The sequence below is a fragment of the Cimex lectularius genome, unplaced genomic scaffold, assembly GCF_000648675.2.
Source record: "Cimex lectularius strain Harlan isolate CLEC.00 unplaced genomic scaffold, Clec_2.1 scaffold246, whole genome shotgun sequence".
Classification (NCBI taxonomy): domain Eukaryota; kingdom Metazoa; phylum Arthropoda; class Insecta; order Hemiptera; family Cimicidae; genus Cimex; species Cimex lectularius.
Genome location: NW_019392852.1, coordinates 54,251 through 78,853, shown reverse-complemented (window position 1 = coordinate 78,853; position 24,603 = coordinate 54,251). Strand labels below are relative to the sequence as shown.

Genomic DNA, 24,603 nt, shown 5'->3' with positions numbered 1-24,603 from the left:
TTCATAATATATATAATACATTTTTCACATATTTAGGAACCTAGTAACAAAAATTACTCGGCACAAGTAGTAAAATTGTAATTTGATATTCTGTAGGACAACTATATACCATGAGGGGTGTAAAAGTGGTATATATTTATCTCTACAAGTATACCAGATGTTAGGTAAATTAATGGGTGTTCTTAATATTTCTAATTAACCCCTCGAATTGGAAATAATCTGTTTGAACCACACAGATATAAAAAGATGTAATTAATACTAGGAGATGTTTTTATATACTGGCTGTTATGTTACTGATTGCTCTAGATTATCTCACGGTTTTATTTCGCTTTGATCATATTCGTGGAATGAAAAAAGACATATTCATTGAAAAGACGATGGTTTTGAAAATAAAACGAATTAGCAAATCAAAGGGACAAATTAATAGTTCTAACAAAATTATAAATAGGATTATTAATTTTCAACTTGGAAAACTTCTCTTTCTTTTTTGTATTATATTGAAAAAATATTGAAGTTGACCCCGTTGTGAAAGTTTTATCAGCCTTTCCACCGTCGTACTCGGTTTATTTAATGTTTCTGTGTTTAAGGAAGCGCCGAGGAAGGTCCTTTTTCTACTTCGCGACTCCTCGCTATGAATGATCATCGATGCGCGACAGTAAACTAATCCGTACAAACGATTCTCCTTTTCCAACGGTGGTTTTATTTGCAAAACTTCTCGGCGAAATCGCATCGCTTCCAGCCGACGAATCAATAAGAAGATAAATCGTGATTGTAATAAATCATAATTTATATACACGATGGTACAATAATAAACAACTTACATCTCCAAAAATATTGTTTTCTTATGATACGGCTAAGATATACTTAGTGATATATCTGACCTTTTTCTTTGTCTTTCCTCGAAGAAGCTCCTTGACTTGGTAGACCTTACAGCCATAAGCTGGAAGGCGCCTACATGTCTGAATGTAGAGCTTTTTCAACTGAATCTCCGATTCGTATACAGAAGTGTGGAACAACTTCCGCTTTTGTTCCTGAAACAGACAAAATCAGATATTAGTTCGGGCTCTTTAGAACTTTTAGGTGCATTTAACATAAAGTTACGATAATATTTCAATTTCAGTTTGATATGATAATGATAATAAATATCTATAAATCAGCTCATTTTCATTATCGCAAGGCCAGCAATAAAGAATATTTTTGTGAATTTTATTATTATTACAAATACTATATACTTTACTCACTGCTGATCTTGTATTTCAAATACATTTTTGTTTTCTTCCGTAACTCGTAATCAATCTAACTCAATTTATGTATGTCTCTTTTACGTTCTCTCTAATGTAAGAATGCGAGCAATTGACTAAATGTTGCGTCTCTAGATAAAACTTAATTCTCTCTTTTTTTCTATCGCTCACATTTACTGTCTCCCTTCTTCCCCTCTCTCCCTCTTTCTTATTCTCTCTCTGTCTTTTTATCCCTTTTCTTTCGCACCACATTTTCGTTCTCTCTAACTTTTAACTTTACATAGTCCTGCCATAAGTTCTGTTACAAGAAAAAGGGCCATTATGAATAGAGAAACTTAATAATTTGAAAAAAAATTTATTTTAAAAAATCTAATATATCCAATATTTTCAAATTATCAAGTTTCTCTATTCCCTAATGGCCCTTTTTCTTGTAACAGAACTTATGGCAGGACTAGGTATATATACTTTCTTACGGTTTATCTGTTTCTATCAATATTCAACTTTTATCAGTGTCTTGGTAATTTTGTACTTTACGTGACTGTCTGTCTCAGTCTCTCTCTCTCTCTCTCTCTCTCTCTCTCTCTCTCTCTCTCTCTCTCTCTATCTATCTTTCGAAGTATATATCTTCAAAATCAACATCCATGAATCTATACCTACCTTATTTTACATTTTTCCCTATCCCCTTCTTACTCACTCATTCACTCATTCTCTCTATCTTTCGATCTGTGTATGAATTTGTCTTTACATATGTACACATATTGACATATATTTGTTTATATCTAACTTCCTATCAACTTCTCTCCATAATACACACACACACACACACACACACACACACACACACACCACATTTTCTCCATCCATGCAATATATGTGTGCATGTAAACATATTTATGTACATACATATCCATGTAAATGTGAGTAAGAACTGTCAGGCATTTTAAGCATTCCCGAGTGCAGGTCATCGGCAAATCAATCTAAACTATTAATGATGGTTTCAATGCTTGTTTGTTTTAATAGGATTAAGTATCATTATAGCCCAGGTAATGCTGTGATGCCATTAATCGTACTGTAATAATTTGGCCAACTCTATTTAACGATTGATTGAGCCTTGGCAAATCCGCCCATCTTTCTCTAGTTTACTGTGGAACAAGCTTGCCAACTTGTGTGATATATTTATTGATTTCGAGACATATTGGTTGTTTCTTTCTGTTATTCGTAAGAAATAATACACGTGTGTTAATTATTTAATGATGAAATATCTTTCTAAACAATCAAACGTAATTTATTTTTGTATCAAATAAATTAATAATATTTTTACTCAAATTATTGGTTATTTATTAATTTATATAATAATGGACAATCTATAATAAACAAGCTCTGGTTAAAATAATAATTGAAAATATTCAGTCATTACTTTCACACAAACATGCTAACAGAACAAACTGAAATACACAGAATACACGCACGCATAATTAATGAATATTAATACTAAATTATCTGTAAACTTTGTCAGCACGTATTCATCAATCGTTTAAATGCAACAATTCTATATTTTTGTTTAGAATATAGTTATAAACGAGAAGCGATAGGAACGAAACGTTAAAACGGCCTTTTCAACTGTAAAAGTCAGCCCAATTATCTGCTGTGATTGCTCTGAGACAAACAACTCGACAGGAAAGTTTTTTCCCGGTCTAAATAGATTCCCCCTTCGGGGTGAAAATCCTTGTTTCTTACCAGGCCGACGGCGGTTAACTAAGATAAATTGTTTTCCCTCCTACGCGGCTTCTCTTCTCCGAGGACGCCCGTGCTCAAGAAAAGGGGGGTGGTTTCAGAGCGAGGAAATTGCTTTAATTGGAGAAGGGAGGTTTCCCAAGGGGATCGGGTCAATGAAAAATGACTTATCACATTATTAGACCTCCTACACGATTATGGCTTATTACATGTGCCGGTTTACGACCAACAAATTTAATTAGGATCAATTGCTGTTTAATTCAATGTTAATAATAATAATAATAATAATAATAATCCGCAAGGAATGTATAGAAAGATAAAATCGTAGATAACCTGAAACACTTTTTTCCGTAATCAAACCTTTTCTTATGCTTTCTTTATCTCTATCTCTCTACCGATTTTCTTTATCTTCAACTTTATATCTACCTTCCTACTTTGACCTGCTTCTTTTTTAGACTCTTTCTACCATTTCCTTTCTCTCTTTATCTGTAATTTGTATCAAATTTTGGAGGGCTGTACATGATTGTCTGCCTTAATTTCATTCATTCTCTATCTCACTTCTCACCAATTTTCTAAGGTAAGAGTGGTGTATCTGTGCCAATCCTTGCCAGTCACAGTCTCTCTCTCTCCCTTTCTTTCTATTTCTCCCTCCCTCTCCCACGCTCTCTCACTTTTCTCTTTCTTTCTCGTTCACACCGTCTCTAACGTAAGGATGGTGTACATATCTTTGACAGTCTCAGATGCGCTCTCCCTTTCTCGCCATTTCTCTCTCTCTCTTTCTCTCTCTCTCTCTCTCTAATGTAAGAGAGGTTAGTAATCGGCCCATTCTGCGGCTCTAATTAAAACTTTATACAGGGAAGTGTTATATTTAGAGAAAAAATTTAAAAATTCACACACACACACAGACGAACTATTAAAAAAAGTGTGGTAATCACGCCAACTCTAGTGCTACTGCCAGCCCAACTGCTGCGATCTCCCCGGAAAGGAAAGAAGGAAGTCGGCACAAAAAAAGACAAAAAGATAGACGAGTTAGACCGTCAAAATTTTGATCAATTAATTTAATAGGTATGGTTTTCAACAAAACTTTAAGCGATTTTGTACGTGTTCCTTGCAGCAAATTATGCTGAATTAAAATTGAGATTGCGAGAGAAATGTCATCGTTTTCCTCGAACGACCTCGCTTCTTAAGATTATACTATGCTATAAGGAAGTGTAGGCATGTGGCACCAGGAACTAAAATTAGAGTTTTGCTCTAACCCGAATCGCATGCTTTATCAACAGCTCGAAAATAGAATTTCAATTAGATTTGCACACTGGACAAAAATCGTTTTATCAAATCTGTGCCATTGTCCCATTGTACATGCAGAATATAAATACTTTAAATGGAATGTTGATCCAAATGTTTAGAGATAACCCATTACTGATTATGCGGTGTGTCATTTGTCAGCTTGATAATCTTCAATCGTCGTAATCGTCTCTTTTAAGATTTCATTCCATTGCTACCTAATTTTTTATAAATCTTTATTTACAAATTTAAATAAATCGAAGCTTTTTATCGTACTGATGATTTCACGCTAAGAGAAGCTAACCCAGATGACTAAGTAAATCGTATTTCTCCTAATATTTTGTCTAAAAAGGAAGTTTTATCTGATATTTTAAATTCTTATACATTTTAGTTGCTATGTTTTCTGAAAATTCTGGGATGACATCTGGGGAGTAGGAACCCTCAGTAGCTAGGGTGAGAATGCCACCCGATAAGAGTATGCATTGTGGTTAAGAACGGCAGCGAACGTGACCTACGTTCCGATTTTTGGAGGAAACAGGAATGTTTTATTGTATTGTTTATAGTACTGGAAGTAGTAGGAAGCTGAAGCGCGTTTCAGTAAAACAGAATAACCGCGAGTGTAGACGGAGTAAGTGCCCAGGGCCGCGTTAATCTAGGAACACACCCAATGTAACGCCATGCGACGCTACGCAAATCCCAAGTCCAATTTTCCATAAGGTTGTATTACCCCCGTGCAGATCTGCCCGATGCTATGCTACGCTAACCTACCCTACGCTCTGCGATCCCCACTGTCCAGATTTTTGTCAGGTCACATCGAGTACAGTCGAAGGCAAAAGAACCGGACACATGTACTATTGCCGTAATATTAATTACAACATACTTATTTTAATATAAACCAAATTAACCGGGATCAAAAATTCATTAGTTTTTATTTAAAAATAATAATTTTAATGGTTTGGTAGAAATTGAACAAAACACCAAAATACCATTTTTTTGATATAATGAATTTAACTAACAATTTATTACATGGTTTTACTCATAAAAATGAACGAATAATTTATTTCATGGTTTTGCTCATAAAATTTTCATCGACGCTTCAGAACAGGACACTCATATTTTTTGTAGTTTATTTCAAACTAAGTATATGTAATTTTGTCATTATATTAATTACAACATTCCTATTTTAATGGCAGGCGTTGTGATCGTTATAGTGATTATTGTGATATATGCTGTGTGACGTGCGCTTGACTTCGCACAGATGTGCATACCCTACCACCACACCGCTAGCGTCGAGTAGCGTCGGATGGCTTGCATCGGGTAAGTGTTTCCCAGCTTTAGCATGTGTTCACCATAATTTTAATAATACGAAACCCAAAAATTCGCTGCCTTACTCGAGCACAATTTTCTTATCGGATGGCTCTCTATATTTAGCCAAGGAATGTCACCATCAGATGGGACAAATTGAGCGAACTTTATCTGCATGTCGGACACATTAAGGGCTTTGGCCTAAAAATAAGGGTTTATGTGGTATCCGCGTATGGCCGATTCTTAGACTTAGTAGGGTGGATCTTTCTTATGCAGTATAAACTCGCTGAGGTATCGACCGTCCTGTCGAAGCGCAAGAACTTCTCGGACGTTGCCACCGTTTCTTTACCAATTCTTTATTGCTCGGTTATCTTCAGCAGAAATAAAAACTTGTCAAATTAAACTAAATTTAAACTAAATTAAATTAATAATCTTGTTTAACTGTTGTCCATATCTGCTTGATAATTCTCCAAATCTTAACTCGGGATTTTTTTAAATGATAATGGTCAATGTGGTTTTAGAGTAAAGTTCATATATTTCTGAAAGTGACTAATACAATGTCATATGTCTAATCAGCTCAACACTCATAAAAGGATTATTGCAATCGTAAATCTGAAAGAATAATTAAAATCTACGGTAATAATTTTTCATTAATTTCAATTATGATGCTGATATGTGACCTGAATATACTTGATATGAACGTTTTTAATGTAAATGAAAGTCATACTAGAATTGTTTCTTAAGGTGTTTCAATTTTTAAAGAAATTAAGTTTAAACAGATAAGAAACATGCAGTTCCTGGCGTTTCTTTTTCTACCCAGCAACGTTTTCAGATTGTGTCACCGCGTGAAACCGCGATATAATTTTTACAAAATCAGCGAAAGAAAACCTACGACAACCTTTTTTACTCCTTTACTCACACAACTCATCAGAAACTGGCCGTTAAAGCCGTTGGAAAAGTGTGCCCATTCATAACGGCTAGTGGGAGGGGTCTTGTGTAAAAAAAGTAATTAATAAGGCATTTGCAAAACTGAAGAATGTCAGTGATGAAGTGAAGCCTAATGCCAAACCACCCCAACGGCCTTTCTAATCGTTCCTTCTCTTTTTATTCTACTTCCCTAATGGTGGCTATTAAAAATTCAATACGAGGGGGTTAACAGCGGTTATAGTGTAAAAAGAATTTGCTAAACTACGTCCGACTCCATGCCCATTCCTTTGGGGTGGGTTTTTCCCCTGATATTTTTTTTTTCTATTTCTAACTTTAACTTTATGCAGCATTTTTCAGAATAGACATTTTTTCCTTTCTCGAAGATTAGCAGAACAAATAGTAAAGGATATTTCTACATATTATCCTATGTCCTGCGTTTTATCTTGATAAAAATTGAAAATTACGTTTGACATTTTGTAATCAGGTTTATATACTCACTTTGATTGAATCTAAAATTTTCTAGCGTTGTATAAATTCATTTTTTTAATCTAAAATTTTCTATCATTGTATAAATTCATATTTCTTTCACATCCTACATGTACTTGAAAAATTTAAACAATGTTTATCAATCCCAGGCCCTGAAGATGATCTCAATAAAGATCGAAACGTTGGCACGATAAAGAAAATATTTTTCCAAACCTACATCACACCAGACCGCATCTCACGATCTCCAAATAAAAACTCTTATTCATCGTTGTTGAAGGAACCTCTTTGTTAAAATTGTAAATGGCAAGGAGATACGTAGCTCACTGATCACTTTATTTTATTTTCTTAAAATTTTAATATTGCTTAATTTAAAAGGTTATTGTTTTAACTTTTTGGGTCAGGTCCCGATTTTTCTTTTCTTTAATTAATTTGTTTGATTTGTGGCACTGATATATGCTCACACTCATAAGTGACACGAGTTGCCCTAAGTGAAGGGGTCCACGCAAAGATTGTAATAAATAAGTGTTAAATTCTGTCATTTTGTTCTCATTGCAATTAAATTAAAAAACTTAATTTGTCTTTATATATTTATGATTCATTGCTCTATTTCTCAGTCCTTTCCTACTCTCTTTTTCTCTGAATCACTGCCTTTCTCATTCTGTTTGTCTGTGTATCTTTCTTTTACTTTCTCTGACTCTCTCTATCTTTATATCTACATATCCTCTATCTTTATCATTTTCTGTCTCACTCTTCTTTTCTTATTTCCCCCTCACACTTATCTAGACATGTCTTTCTTAATTTACCTTTCCCCATTTCTTTCTCAATTTCTTTTTCCCTTCCTTTTATCTACGTAGCTTTCCATTTTTTTAATTATTATATACCATTTCGCTTTTGCTCTGTCTTGGTCTTTATTTTCCCTTTTTCTCTCCTTCCTCTAAACGCACTTACATTGTCCTCCTCGCGTATGCTAAACATCCCAAAATCAGAACTTCTGCGGATTAAGGTCACCAGAGTCTGTTAATAAGAAAATCAGTGTCCCTTCTGCCTTTTGCAGTACCGCGTTGGTTCATACCATTACACAAGTGCCTATACAATTGTAGTGATTCGTAGTCTCCGGAATATCCAACATAATAGATTTGTATTTGTTTCATTCTGCAACTGAATTGAGTACATATAGGATTTTTGCTTAAAAGGTACTAGAGTACTGGGGCTCGTATTATTTGTTTGTTGCCACAATTTGCTCTCCCTGCACCTCCTTCGCCCTAGAGGTAAAGCGTACCAAGAAATAATGCTTGCCTTGATCGAGGTTCTTCATTTTTCCCAATCCTTTTTGATATTTAAGACCTTATCCTTTCAATTAAGTTCCTTCAGAAATGCTTCTTTTTTCATTGTTGATGTCAACGATAGTTTCTGTGCTGTCCTCGTTATCGTTTGTTGAAGGGTGAGATATTTACTTGTGACAAATTTCAGCAAATGTGAGAACGGACACAACTTGTAAATTTTAAAAGTGAACCCCCTATGACAATTACATCTCAGGAAACCACTTTTCACCCTGCACGTTTATTTATTTTCAATTGATTTCTGACTAGTACGGTACGGTAAGTAGGGAAAATAATAGTCATGAATGACATGAATAAATAGAAATTATTACGGTTTACTAGTCTTGAAAAATTATTAAATAAATAGCTTTTAAAACAATCCAAGTTACAATTTTGAACATTTCACGCTTTACAGTAATGTAATATTTCTTGAGAGCTTGATATTTACGATTTATAAGTTAACTTAACCACGACTTCCAGGAATTTCCCCCAAGGTTATTTATTTTAAAATAGCATAGCAAAATTATTTCTATTTCTATTCTATACGTACAGACAAATATATAAGCATTGGTGTTACCCTATAATAAAATGTGTAATTATTATGGGAACAGAAAAATATACAAATAAACTCTCTATGGAAAAATCGTATAATAAAGTCTCTAATTATGTACGTATATACTTTATAGTAAGTTTAATAGGTCTGTAAATTGAAATTAACGGGCTAACATTTGAAAATAACTTTCAGGATTTGTTTGAGTCATTAATTGCACAAAGAGCTTTTTAATAATATTTTAGTTAGCTATTCCAACTTGTAAGTTATTAATTATCTTAAGGTCTTCGAGCGGGATTAGAAATTACATAAAAAGAATAATTAGTTAAAAGAAGAAACTTGGTCAATTGACCACTAAAGCATAAAAAAATCTTAAGCTTGAACCTTTTCCAGTTTTCCACACACCTATGAAATTTAAATTAAATTTGGGTTAATATTTTCAATGCTATTTTGTATAAATAATAGTTTCTATAATTTTTTTATGCAAGAAATACAGTAAATTTTGTGGCAAAGTTAAAATTTGACGCTAGAGATTGGTTAGGTTAAGTTTAGAGCAATGGCAAGCCTCTGAATTCTTTATAGTAAATATTCTAGTTTATTAGTTAAATAATAAATTTGATGAGCCAGATCTACAACTTTTTTTATCAGCAATTTGTCAAGAGTAATACGGTGGAAATGATTGTAGTCAAGTAAAATAACATAAACAGACTCTGATATTTCTAATAATATGTTTTTAAAATAATCAAATAGTTGGTAAGATCGATGACATAGTGTAGAAGAACAAACCAGTGGTAGAGTGGGATCTTTTTTCCGTTCCCCCAACCCTTGGGCGGTGCAATTGCAAGGGGACATAAAAAATGTAGGGCTCCTCCTGACATATCGTCCCCCACGGCTTCTAAGTCTCTGTTGACAAATTACCCGCATTCCTGATACAATCCGGTCATCAGTAAAAATAAATCCTAAACCTTAAGGCAACAAGGCTGCCGCGATTTATGTCGAGACAAGTTAAATAAAAATGAAAAAACAAGATGGAAATAGATCTCAATTGGTTCCACAAGAGTTTTTGGATAATTCGAACATGTTATAATCCGCGATTTAAAATTTTTTGCATTTTCAATTAATCGTTCGGCATTACAGAACGTAAAACACAAAGTAATAAGCATAATAATAAGCATAATTAATCAAATCTCTTGAACTGTTCATTCATACTGAACGAATTCAGAGGAAAAAGTTGCAAGTGTAATACCTAAAAGTCAGAAAGAACATCATAATAATAATCATTTCATAAAAAATAATCGTCTCATTATGTAAAAAAACCTAATCTTACCTCATCATGAAATCCTATTATTCCGGCCCATACTTTCAAGTAGGAAACGTTCTTCTAACCTATCCACTATAACAAAGTGGGAGTTTCGCAAGGCAACATACTTTGTCCTATTCTCTATCCAGTATATAGTAGCAGACATTTCTATCATTAACGATATACTACTCCTCAAATATGAAGGTGATACCGCCGCAGCAAACCTTGATTTACTACCTAGTGGCTTTCAGAAACCTCTAGGGCAATCTTTTCAGTTTAGAAGAATGTTTAAAGAAATGCAGGATCAGATTCAAAGAAACCTAATCTGACCAAACAAGGAATCATATTTCCTTCAATCTACAACTCTGTTCCTCTCTGAGCAACCAATGTCTCCGCTAATTTGGACTTTATTTCCTCAATAGATCCCCTTGGAACCAACACTCTACATTCAAAAATATAACTAAACACGCGGTATGACTTTGATCCACTCCGACTACTAAATATAATGAATTTAATAAGTAAAACGAAGTATAATATCACTAACAGCTCCCCGTGGCCAGTTCATATATCGAGAATCGAACCCTGTTTATACGGCATTTGAAAAATGGCAAAAAGGAGGGATAATTCGAAAGGTCTAATTACGCGTATTTTAATGCCACTGTTATTTATTTTCGCCGAATACGATAGCTTGGTAGTGGTTATATTGAAACCCAGCAATATATGCATGCTATAGACGTCACTAGGTTTTTCTGCCATTGACGATTTTATTAGTGCTTGATTGTGAAATGATTGGATGAGATGGAGAGTCGGTGTCCGAGTGGATCGAAGCTCAAGTGGTAGAGCAGCGGCGTATTTAGCCGAACGTCGTGGGTTCGAATCCCGTTCGTGGCACTAGATTTTTCATTTCAAGCAAAACCTTACATAAAATTTTTAATTAATTAATTGAAAGAAGCAATTTAGTCAATAGACCACTAAATATAACGGATTACATTTTTTTTTAAATTTGTTATCGACGATCTTGCTGTTTAACATAACAATAAAAGTTTAGATCAACGGGAATGAATTCATTGGGAATAGTCTACTTCCAAAAATATCCGTATAACGCACAATTACATCTTTTGGTTTAAGATTAATCGTACGCCAATTTTGGGCGTTGAAGTAGCGATTTCAAAAAGGCATTGTGCCTCAAAGAATGAGCCGTGGTGATTAAGTCAGGTAATACAAGGCTGGAGCCGATTGATTTTATTGACGCCTCGAACAAAGGGATCCGGGTTTTGAAAATTTGAAACGTGAGTCACTAACGTGGCAGCGTTATTATCACTGGGTAACGAGATAGATCATATTTCTAGTGAACAAGCTCTAACAGTACAGGAAAAATGGTTTTATCTCGTGATTAAAACGTATTATTGTCTCCTCTCGGACCATAAACTTTCAAACCAGATAATAATGGAATTTCTATACTTAAAATGGATGGGCGTCAATAATCGTCCGATGATTTCACAGTAAAACAGGAACTATTAAAAATTATTATTTTTTCTGAATTTATTTAACTAATTCACCCGTCTCAGTCAGTACTGAACTTTTTAACGATTCCTTTTTAAGAAAGTGTAGTGTGTGTGGGTGTGTGAGCAAGAGAAAGAAAGAGATTTAAATTGAGAGAGAGAGAGAGAGAGAGAGAGAGAGAGAGAGAGAGAGAGAGAGAGAGAGATGGAGAGTTAGAGGGAATTTTTATTCTCAACATTTTTTATTAATAATTTCATTATTTTTATTAAGTCCATTATATTTAGTGGTCTATCGCATCGTGGTCTAGAATCGAATCCTGATTTGACATTTGAAAAAATGGCAAAAAGGAGGGAAAATTCGAAAGGTTGTAGATGGGGAGTTGGTGTCCCAGTGAATCGAAGTCACGATAGTTCAAATGTTTAGAGCAGCGGCGAATCTAGCCCAAGGTCATGGGTTCGAATCCCGCTCGTTGTACTGGCTTTTTCATGTCAACCAAAACCTTACATAAAATGATTAATTGATCTTTTTATTTTCTTTATATGGCTACATAGGTACATTGTAACTAGCAATTATTTTATAGAAGATTCTATAATTCTAATAGTAACGTTAACATAATTTTAAAAAAGGTTTAACGATTTCACTACATTATTCATATTATAATTACATTATCTATATTTACATTACTACATTGTAGCTTTTTAATTAATTACCTTCAATTTAGAGTTGCAATTTTAAAAATTCAAAAGATGGTTATATGAATCCTTGTGAAAAACCTCTCGATAACTGTATCTAGAAAGATAAAACTTCAAATTGCGGTAGTACGGAGGTTAAGAAGCATAATCTACTTGAATTGGCCGTTTTATGTACAAGGTCTGTGAATTAAACTATCCAAGTCGTAAAGATAAAGAAAATGGATATAGTACAAAAAATATGTTCGAATAGATGAAATTAATTTATTTTTGTCAAATTTTTGAACTCAATTAATTTCTTATGTAAGCTCTAAAAGATTCAAGCTAAATCTCAATGTTTCAATGGCCAAGGACATTAATATGCAGACAGTTTGCGTCTAAGCTGGTGCCGACATATTTCGTTTACATCCCAACTCAGATTTCAATGATGTATGAAATCAATTTAGGTACCGATAATTAATTTTCAAAGATATTTTATCAATGAGAGATAGCAAACTTACAGGCGCCGTAGATGCGACCGCTCTTTCGTGGTCCATTTATTTAAATTTTTATATTTTCGAAAGTGTATTGATTTGCAGATTTTATATTTTAGATTTATTAATTTATTTGTAAATTGTTTAGAAAATACAAATTTCTTAAAACAAAAACAGTGCTGGTAAAATAGTTTTGATGTAATGGAAGATAACAAATATCTTCAGAAGAAAGGTAAACTCAACCCTCAGAAGTGGCTCTAATATGGCAACGATGACTCGTACACTCAAGCAAATTCCTTTCGACTTGTTCCTTAAATTGTAAGCTGAGGTCCATGCAATCCAACTCTGCGACAGGAGGTGATAAAGAGGGAAATGTAATGGGCACGGATTTACATAATTATGGATCAGTCAGGCAGCTATAAAGGCACTATATGAGTGTGCTTGAAGCTCCAAATTAGTCTGGGAAAGCCTAAATTGTCTAATGGCCGCTAACACAAAGAGGATACCTTGAGGTGAGTTCCGAGACCAGAAGGTTTAGAAGGAAACATCAGGCTGACCAACCGGCACAAAAGGCTCTCACCCACAGTACACTAAATGCAACTAGTCAGACCGAGAAATTCACAAATCTCTCAACAAGGAAAGGAAGGAATTCCCTCGCAGCAGACAATTTTTGATGAAAATTATAGACTTATGTATTGCTGCTACCACTGCTCTCTTAACTACCATCTAGAGGCTGAAAAGCAGGGACAGAAACATGTCGATTCTGTCATGAGAAACCAGATAAATCGGCACATCCGGCTGTCATCTACTTCGGTAAGGCAATTCTCACATCAAGAGAAGTGCACGAAAAGGCCTCGAGGACACCAGTCTAAGTAGTCATGGTCATAATCATAACGGTTCCACAATAGTAATTGTGCATTGGATATTGTTTGGAGCGGAGTAAAAGTTGGTTGTCGTCTTTATTTGACCATCATCCCCCCTGAGAAAAACAACAACAATATATAATGGTTTTTTATACATAATTTTAGTCGATTTACAACATTATTTCACAACGACTTTATTTATTATAGTATATGTTATGACTTTTGTACCTTGTTTTTTGTAGGTATTCGAATGTATTTAATCGACAAAAATTTTACAGATAACAAAAATAGTTGTAGAACAATTACTAAAAAAATGTTGAATTAAAAAAAATAGATTCATTTTAATGCAAAGTTTATATAAATAAAATTTGTTTAATCCGATGTTCTAATGACTAAAATTTACAGTAATATGCCAAATATAATTTATTCATTTTATACTCCAATTAAATTTCCGTTGGAACATGCTGCGACAAACTGATATTCAGCATGCAATTAAACTATTATGCAAATTTGTTTATGTGTAATTGACATCAGGAAGGAAGGAGTAATTGAACTGCAAAGTAAATTGCCCAAACCCTCCTTTAATGATAGAATCTGTGTTTTAAAATGTATTCCTAGGCTAATTGCCACCCTCAATGACCAAATAATGTAATGGGCCTTTCTCACGCTTATCATTGTTATCAACAAAAGGAACGGGCCTGTTCTGATTTTATTTAAAAAAAGTCATATATAGGCAAAAAAATGAAACATGGAGCTTGGATACAAAAGAAAATTAACCCTTATATTAGTAGCTATTTAATTTTTGTTAAAAATATAGTCATTTGGCGAGTCAAAAACAAGATTGGTCTAAATTTTGTCGTAAAAAATTGACGTTTTAGAATCAATACCAACATTTTTCGTCAATTCCGACATAAAATTACAAAAGATAGCAATACAGAAATATCAGTTACAATGATGTCGGCACGAAGGCGAAACAGTTTGAAAAACAAACAAACCAGGGAACGTAGGCGGAGATTAGATTAACAACAATGACCAAATGTCCGACACTCGGAGAACAGCGGATAATCACACGACGAGCTCACTTTTTAAATTAAATCCTAGTTAAAATATGATTCATTAAAAAATATATATCAGCGGGTTTGATTTATCAAACGTGATTTTTAAGAAGAAAATTCAAACCTGGAACGACAGAGATAATTCGAGGTATGAGTCAATGCTGTAATTATAAACACCATTGTATTAACAAGTTGTGACAATAGTCGAATTTAGAAAGCTATTGTTTTTAAGAAAAACAAAAGTCTCCAAACAGAACGTTTGTAAGAAAATGTTACAAAAGTTCTTGCACAAGAAAGCATCCGAATTCAAAAATTATTATAAAACGCGTGAAAAGGTTTTTTAATAAATAATTTATTTGTATCCTGTTCGCATAAGTACACTTATTAAAAATAGGTGCATATATGGGTTTTTTCTCACAGTCATAGCGTACAGTTAAAGAAAACTGCCAACAATGGTACTCAATATGGGGGTTAAGGAGCGATGAAATCTCGAGGTCATGGTCGTTTAAGGCGACGTTGTTGGTTCTCCGGATTGGAACGTTTATGGGCTTGTGCACTAGGGTTAGGATAGATCTTAAGTGTGTGGTATTTAGTGACCTTGGCACGATAAAGAAAATGTTTTTCTAAATGTACGTCACACCAGACCGTATCTCACGATCTCCAAATAATCATGGATCTGAAGCTTGGAGTGAAACGAGATTGAATCTGTTCTTTAACAAAAGGAATTCTTAGATCGTTGTGGAGAGTGAAGTTAGTGTCGAGTAAATTTGTCTGAGGACTCTTGATTTGAAAAATTGGATACGGCTGTAGATGGTGTATGAACAGAGTTTCATTAATGTCATCCATAGAATAAGTTAAGTTTGAAAGGTAAAAACAGATTTCGATCCTAAAAGTCTTCGTAGTTGTCTTCTGATAATTAGTTCCACGTCAGTTTGTTGTCCTAAGTATCTGACTTGATTAGAAGTCAATAGTTTTTTGTTGTAGGTGTACATACGTTCACACTAGGGTCTTATATTAACATTGAGGTTCTTTAGCGTGCGCACCTAGCCGTCAGGCCTTATCACACGTTTAGATTCTCAAGTTAGAGCGACCTCCGCGCATGGAAAATCTGCTTCTTCCGTGAGGTTAGGTGGAGAAGCCTACATCATCCCGCCGTATGCTGCCGACGGATCGACTTCTCCCGCTTGCCTTCCGAGGGGGCGGGATAACGATGTGCACTTAACCAGTGCCTCGCGTAAAGGGATACTCCAAAAAGTGTTCGAAATGTATCGTCCAAGCCTTCCACGCACTCCCTAGATAGAGATGACATCTCTATTTCCCTGGGTCTCCTCTAGCGTCGAAACCTCCGCATGCGCTCCGGCCGCGGTTTCAATTTTAGTGGAAACTCTAACCAACCCGTAGACGGTAAAGGCAGACGACCACCGACTACCGACAAGCATCTGCTCCCGTCCAACATTCCTCACGCATTCAAGGGACGCCGGCAGCGTAGTTATAGCTCCTCGTTGGCTATACGCTCTAAGCAATCCCATCCATCCTATACCTCGAGGTCGGAAGGTCATACACAAGTACTACGGTCCACGGCCACGAATGACACACAGCCTCTTCTCTAGGTACCCGCCAGGGGTCTCACCACTCTGCCACTGCGATTCTTTACCCATGCAGCTGGGCATGAACCTGGAACGAAAATACGCTTCCCAGCAGTTCAGATGGTTATGCACTCTCCCCCGTCCGTAAATATATATATNGCTGGGCTTGAACTTGTAACGAAAATACGCTGCCCCGCTGTTCGGATGGTTATGCACCCTCCCCCGTCCGTATGTATAAATATATATAGACAGGATCTGGCACGATAACCCGCGTGTGACTCTGATGCAGCACCCGCCGTTCGCGGCCAGCCCTCAAGCCAGCAAATCCTTTAATGCATCTCGAGGGACTAGGTAGGCGTAGTCTTAGCATCCTCGCTTCCTTGGTCCTGCCGTCCAAATGCAAGCAGCGCCTGCTTAAGGCGACCTTGCGCCCCAGGAAACACGAGCCAGCTTGCGCTTCAGAGTGTCCGTTAGGTTCTCAAGGATACACCATTATTTTGTGGCCGGAACTTCTGGCCTTGCACCCGAGGGGTGGAAAGTTTGTAGGTGTACAGTGGAGGGCAATACTGATTTTTCCAATGTAAATGCACACTGGAACATTTTTCCTTATTCAGTCTTGTCATCTACTTTTTGCACCAGCCGTTTTGCTTAGCTCAAGGAGTTCTTTGAGGTTGCTAGGATAAAATTCTAGTTAGAAGGCAGAATTTTAGAATATAGGTTTTAGGCGAGGTGGTAATGATGATATTGGGCTGTATAGAAGAGTCAGCAATATAAATGATATACTGCAAGGTAGGAGAATGCTCCCTTGTGGGAAGACGGCATGCATCTGAATATTCCGTGCCGCACCTCGGTCAGTTAAATAGGATTTCAGGATGAGAGCCTTACCTTGATGGATGGGTAGGAAGCGTTTAACTTACTTAAGAATGTTTGGGTGCGAGTCCCAACACAACAACAACCCTGACCATCTAGAGACGCAACCAAACAATAATATAACATTAATAATAATTACCCTTTATTCTCTAGAGCAGAGAAACTCTGGATCGGGGAATAATGGGGAGGGAAGCCGAATCGATGAAAAGGAATGATTTTATATGTATCTACAGTATTGGACGTTTTAAAAGGGGCTTTTCAAGGGTTTTGGACATAACAGAAATAAGGATTTTGCGTCTGTAAGAGGATCTGTGGTTGGGAAGTTTGTGAACTCTAGTAATGAGAATGTCTAAGGAATACTTCCATAAAACAAGATTGCGATTAAAATACTTTGGCCTTGTAGAGAAGGTTTCGAAGTATAGTGGAGATAATTAGGTCATGTCTTGGCATAAATTTTTTATATAGTACTTAAATTCATAAGAATGGAAAGGGATGCAAATATAAAGTATGGCGACTAACGTGGTCCGTTGTATAGAACAGTATATTTATTTTGCTTGTACCTGCTCATTAGTGGATTAAATAAAACATTTCGAATAGTTCTGTCGTTTTTTTGTCAATAATAACGAAATGACTGATTTCCCTTTATTCTCAGAGATAAGTAAAACGTGTTGTTATATTATCTGTTCAAATGTGGGTTATTCAAAACTGTCTGACGAAATTCAAGTTATTTCCTCCTTTCTGTTTTATTGTGAACACTTCTTTTATAATTTATTAACACGTCGTAAGTAAACTAAAGTCCTACTTTGAAAGAGTTTCCTTTATTCAATACGTGAACACGGGTTAACTAGGCCACTATTAGTTCCGAAATAGCACACGTAAAAAAAAACCTTTCGACTTTTCATTTTTAAAACGTTTGCCACCACTTTTAATTGTTCTTTAGATGAAATTGACTCTTTATCGTGTTGCTACGGTATGGAGTCATTTACCAGGAAATAACCAAGACAAATCGCTGGAGACAACTACCAGATCAAAATGTATCACGACTACTTGTAATAAATTTATATTGCACTACATTTCCACTGAATACTTCGTACTTATTCATTTCCGTGTTTTTCGTTAAAAAAGAATTGACATTCAAAAATTATCAGTCGAAATCAAAGACAGCCAAGGCATTATTACGAAAAAACATGAAACCTGAAACAACTTAGCTATAACAAAGAACTTATCAGTATTACGGCTACTTAGGTAAGAATATTATGCTAGAATTTATTCACTTCGAATTCTTAAAGTTTTGTGGTTCGAGAGAGAATTTCTCTTCTCTAGAAGAAGCTCAATCAATATATCCTTCTCTACTATCACATTAGGAGCAGCTGCTTTCAACCCGGAACGAGTTTATAAGTCTTAGGGGAAAAAAGAAATACCATTATGTATTCAAAAATATAACAAATTGGTTTAAATACGATTTTTTAAAGTCTTCTGTGATCAATGACTTATATTGCTTTTATATACGATTAAGTAAAGTAATTTCATTGTTGAATTAGCAGTGGTAACATTTCAAAATCTATTTAATAATCGTCTTTCGCTAAGCTTCAATGAAGTTTATTTTGCCTTCGAAAAAGTTATTAAGTGCAGAGTAAAGGGGCCTAACGGGGGGATTACAAGTGCAATCAAAACAAACGATAACAATTTTATTACTCTCGACAATCCTATACAGAACATTCATAACAATTTCCACCTTGTTAACGAATTCCGTGTAATGCGTTTTTATTATTGTCAAGTCGATTATATTTTTAAATCAGTTAAAGGGAGAAATAAGAAAGTACGTTAAAAATATAAACTGTGTTCGTTGATTCATTTTACAAACCTTTACGGGTCACACTAATTTATTTGCTTTGATTAATTATTTACATATTTACAACAGGCCGGATGATTCTTTTATTAGTCAAAACTGATTTTTAAACATGAAATTCTTTTAAATTTATTTGAGTTACTGATGAGATAAAACTTCGTTTGCACGAATAATACGAAAAGTAGTAAACTGTAAACAGTTATAACAAAAATGGGCAATAATAAAATAAAAACTTGAAAACGTTATGACAATAAACACTAGAAACAATTGTATATTCACACAGTCAAACTCAAACTGCAAATAGAACGACCATAATTTTAATGTAAATTACTGTTTGACGATTAAACAATTTATCAAAATATTTTAATTGAACTGTTTTAGTTAAGCAATACAAAGTAAAAGGATAATGGCAATTTTTCCAAGTCTTCTTTTAACTTACTTTTATTTTAATGTGTATAATTGCTAATAATAGTTCAATAATTCAAAAATTGAAAGTGAACTCTCTGTACAGGTTTTATACCTGTAGATAAATTATGAAGTTACATTACTTATAATTTCTTTCCTCCAAAAATGTTTTAATATCTCACATGGAGAAGTTCTATTTTCAAGATTCTAGTCAGCGTAAAAAAACCGTATGATTTGGTTGTTCTTATGTTAATTTATAACAATCAAGAGTACATAATAGAAAGGTTTGGTGGGCCTCCATTTAAAATCTGCTAACTTCGTTTTGAGAAACAAAAAATTAAGTAACGAAGCGTTCGTGATTTTCGTTGAAGCTTGACCTTCCGTATCTGTAAAACCAAGTAACATACCCAGCTATCATTACGTTACGAAAATGCCCACTCTGCAAATTTTTCTGCAAACTGTTAATTATAAAGTTTCTCGAGTGTTCTCTCATGAAGTCTTGCATTAGAAAGTATCTGTTAACGATATCCTCGCCGCACCGTGAGAAGCAATTAACCTCCCTCTTTGTTGTTAGAATGTCAAAAAACCTTTGATTTTACTTTATTTCTTGTTATGTTTTCGATCTGTGGATTGTATTTTGACTGTTCGTACAGATGCGCTGAAAATATTATGATATCAGAAAATAAATTCATCCACAGTTCTTAACGTAAACATCGTATGACTATTTTTACTGCAACAACTACATGTTCGTTTTCCTCATTACGTAGGCTACATTATCACAGTTTTTTATAAACACATATTTTAAAATAGTATAACTTGTTTTATACGATTTATATGTACAAATTTGTAGTTGATTATTACTTAATAAGCATCGTCAAGAAAATGTAATTCAATCAAAATTTAAACCTCCAAAAATCATTGATAAGCACTTCCAAAAAGGGTGGAGCTGATTTAATGAACTACTTAATAAGTTATAAAAAATGTTATACACTTCACGCTTTATGACTTATGTACGATTTATTGTAAAAGTAAAGAAGCCGGTGAAAAGTTCGTACATGTAAAAGTTGAACTGATAACATGGACTTGATGTATTGTTTAACAAAGGGTACTATACGTATTTAAGTTGTAAAATTGTAGGAAAAATCATCACTGGAATGCAAAGCAATTGCATTAAATCAAATTAAATTATTTATTGTTATAAGTTATACATTTTATTTCTTATTGTTTTTAGTTAATTGTTCCTGATTAACAATTTGTTATTAGGAAAAATACACTAATTATTGTTACATCAAGTATAACTGAAAAGTGAATTTGTCTCATCATGATTTTGGATATTTTACTCCTTATTTTTTAAGTCTTATTATCCTTTAGTCATTTAGTCTTTTGTTTATACTAAAACTTTCGTTATTTGGGATACAAAAGTTTAGTAAAACAATGTAATTCCTGTCGACAGATCAAACTACTTGACAATAATTTTTAATGTTATTCCCGTATAAAAAATCACCGGCTACCCCAGGATTAGAACCCAGAACCGTGAGCGTGGCAAATGCGAGCTGAACTCCTTAACCATCCCGATTGTTATTATTATTTCTGTTTTTCAATTTAAATTCCTCACATATTTATGAACTTTTTTTGTTATTAGCACCGCTGGTATACTATAGTAATTCATTAGGATATGTAAATCAATTAGGTAAAAAAAAATCGGTAGATCATTAAATATTGAGAAAAAATTGCAGTTAATTGGTGTTAATATTATTTTGTAGGTAGATAATTAGCAACAGCAATGATAAATTGTTGTATTTATTTAATTAGATATCCATCGTTTGTTATAAATAAATAAGATCAACGTGTCTATATATTAATTATCCTGTAAATTAGGGAAATAGAGAATTTAGTATAATATGAGTGATAATTTATCATTGAATAGTTTCTCTTTTATNTAATTATATTACATATATATCCAGTTTTACCCATTTCAAGTAAGTAATTGAATAGTAATCTGAGAGCATCAAATATAATTTTAAATTGAGAAATATCCTCTTTTATGAATAGTTGGAAATGCCATTAAATAAATAATATTACATTATAAGTGTATGAATCTATTAGTACAAGAAATGTCTGTTATTAAATAAAACAGTGAGGGAATATTCACAGAATATATATTTTTAATAGTTTTATTTTCATGATTTTGTTGAGTTCTTTTGTATTGTTAGCAATAAAACCTTTTTTTAAACACGACAATATTTGTGCTTAGGTGTTATCCATGTTTTTGTACTATTGTCTGTTGAATTTAACTCTTAAGCAAATATTTGGTATAAAAATTGTATCGAATAAGTGTTCAACAAGGCTAAGAATTTCAAATACCTCCACAAGGGATATCCAAAAGCAATTGAAGGCCATTTAAGCACCTCCGAACCACGCGACACATGTCCAAAAACCGAGCAAGCACCTCTCTGCAACACTCTCAATGCACCAACACTAATGGTTCTGTGAAATCTCGCTCCCCTCTGCCGTATTCCCCTTTCCACAACCCCACCAATGCGTGCGGCAGTTTGTTTACACTTTTCCTTTTTTGTTTTGTTTTTACACCTTATCGCACCTCTTCGCGCGGCCCCCTCCGCGCTTTTGTTTGTTATTTTCCCCGGCGCGTTCGACAATGAATTGTTTACGGTACAATAAAAAGTGGAGGCCAGAAGGCCAATTGATCTGAAATAACTGAAAGTACGAATTAAACTTGTAAATTTATGTTGGTTCTAATTAACAAGAGCCAGATTACTTATAACAGATTTTTATAAACTCAATTCTGCACACGGATGTTCATACATACACACGTGTACAGAGTTGAACCTTTCACTTGTGAACCTACACACCTCACATTCCACCAAAAAAAAATCTGAAATCAGAATTGTGCTATGGAAAGTCAATTCGAAGGTAGAAATACTTAATATTTATGTAGAAATCGTGAGATGCGGTCTGGTATGATGTAGGTTTCAGAAAAACATTTTCTTTATCGTGCCAACGTTTCGATCTTTATTGAGATCATCTTCAGGGCCTGGGATTTACAAACCTACATCATACCAGACCGCATCTCACGATTTCTACATAAATATCGATTAACGGTCACTAATCACCAGACATACTTAATATTGTTAGTTTTTAATTAATGAAAATTAAATAAATGAATTAAAAGAGGGAAACTTAAAAAGTTGTAGGTTGAAATGGGGAGTTGGTGTCCGAGTGGATCGAAGTCACCGTAGCTCAAGTGGTTAGAGCAGCGGCGTATTTAGCCGAAGGTCGTGGGTTCGAATCCCGCTCCTTACTCTAACTTTTTCATTTCAACCAACACCTCACATAAAAAAACATATAAAAAGATTAATTAATTGAGTGAAGTTATTTGGTCAATCGGACCACTAAATATAATACATTTAATAAGTAAAACGAAATATATCTTCAATAACAGCTCTCCGTGGCCGCTTCATATGTCGCCGAGAATCGAATACTGCTTACACGACATTTGAAAAATGGTAAAAAAGAGGAAAAATTCGAAAGGTTGTAGGTTGAGATGGGGAATTGGTGTTCGAGTAGATCGAAGTGACGACAGCTCAAGTGGGGTAGAGCAGCGGCGTAATGAGCCGAAGGTCGTGGGTTCGAATCCCGCTCGTGACACTAACTTTTTCATTTCAACCAAAACTTTACATTAATAGATTAAGTGATTGAAAGAAGTAACTTGGTCAATAGACCATTAATTATAATGGATTTAATAAATATTTTTAATAATAATAACTGTTGTTATCCGTGAAGAATAAAAAAAGCTAAAGTCTAGTCAATCCTATTCAAAGTGGGATTACTGATGAAATACTGATACCCGAGTGTTTTTTTTGGGGGGCAACGAAGTCATTCAACCCAATCATCTGTTTCTGGTAGACGCATACTGCGTATAAAACAAAATGTACACTTGTATTTATTTCTTTATTTTCCATAATAACTAGGTATAAAGATTAATAGTTGACGTAAAACATAATAAACACAACATTAATAACTTGTTGCTTACCTTGTGTTAACTTGTTAACCTTTAAAGAGTGTTACTAATCATTTTACATTTACACTCTTTAGGTTAAAAATAAAGCGGGAAGTTTGTAATAAAGTGTGAAGTTTATGGGCCGACAAACAGCTGAGGTCATCGCAGGCCCTCTGCGTGTTTTCCTTCTTTTTGTTTCTTTCGCGCGTATTTTGTTTTAAACTGCAGCCATTTGAGCGTCTCGATCTGGTTACTGACTCTCTGATTTCAAATATATACTAAGTTGATATTCTAGAGTGCTAGTCTTTCGTTTGAATCTCAGGTTGAAAAATGCAGAATAATAACAAAACATACAATACATATATGTACATCACCACAAACATAGATGTATGGTCACATTCACTCCCCCAGAGTATTCGATATTCCTCGGGGCGGGGCTATAAGCAACCCCTTCCTTTCACGCTAATAAATTACTTTTACTCTCCAGACGTCACACACTGACCCCAGAGTACTCGATATTCCTCGAGGGTTAAAAATAAAGAAAAATCAGTTCAATATCATCCTTTGCAGAGCCAGGTTTTCTTTGATAAAACAATAAATTTGATTACAGTAAAATATTTGTTTATTAAAAGCATGGTTTTAAGTCGAGAAGATTTCGCCTGAGCATAGCGTCCGTTACGTAGTCCCAGTTCTAAGTATGCTGCGCTCCACCATCCACGATGATCTGTAGATACAGAGGTTTAAGACCACCGGAAGTCTCGATCGAAGAAAAGGTGATGGCCGACCGCGATGTACGACGGCTAGAGACGATCATTTTATTGATCTTACAGCACTATGAAACCGTCATTTAACGGCTGCCTTGATAGTAATCTCCACTCCAATCTCACTCCAAACGGGATTCTGTTTCACAAGACGATATCCGATCACTTATTTACTCTATGCCTAGGAGACATTAGGCCCTCCTGCGATGCCAGATGAGGTAATATGCACGATTAAGAGGAAAATTAGGTAATAAATTGTTAAATTTGACATTATGACTAAATGATCTTCCAGAGTTTTGGTGAATTTTCTTTCAAACTATCGTAATTTTTTTTATTAAAATGTAAATATCTCGATAAAAATACATATAGTTTGAAATAAGCCAGA

At 34.5% G+C, this 24,603-nt stretch overlaps 1 protein-coding gene across 2 annotated transcripts in view; it reads right to left on the bottom strand.

Annotated features, from left to right (window-relative positions):
• The window catches only part of LOC112126115 (1-phosphatidylinositol 4,5-bisphosphate phosphodiesterase epsilon-1-like), a 54,284-nt gene extending 32,310 nt beyond the window's left edge, over window positions 1-21,974 (bottom strand). For both annotated transcript variants that reach the window (XM_024228705.1, XM_024228707.1), the window contains exons 1-2: window positions 21,804-21,974; window positions 882-1,031 (exon numbers count right to left, since the gene is read on the bottom strand). In XM_024228705.1, coding sequence (XP_024084473.1) covers window positions 882-1,031; window positions 21,804-21,839 — 186 coding nt within the window. In that variant the 5' untranslated portion in view covers window positions 21,840-21,974. The remainder of the gene's footprint in view (window positions 1-881; window positions 1,032-21,803) is intronic.
• Window positions 21,975-24,603: the final 2,629 nt, after the last annotated feature.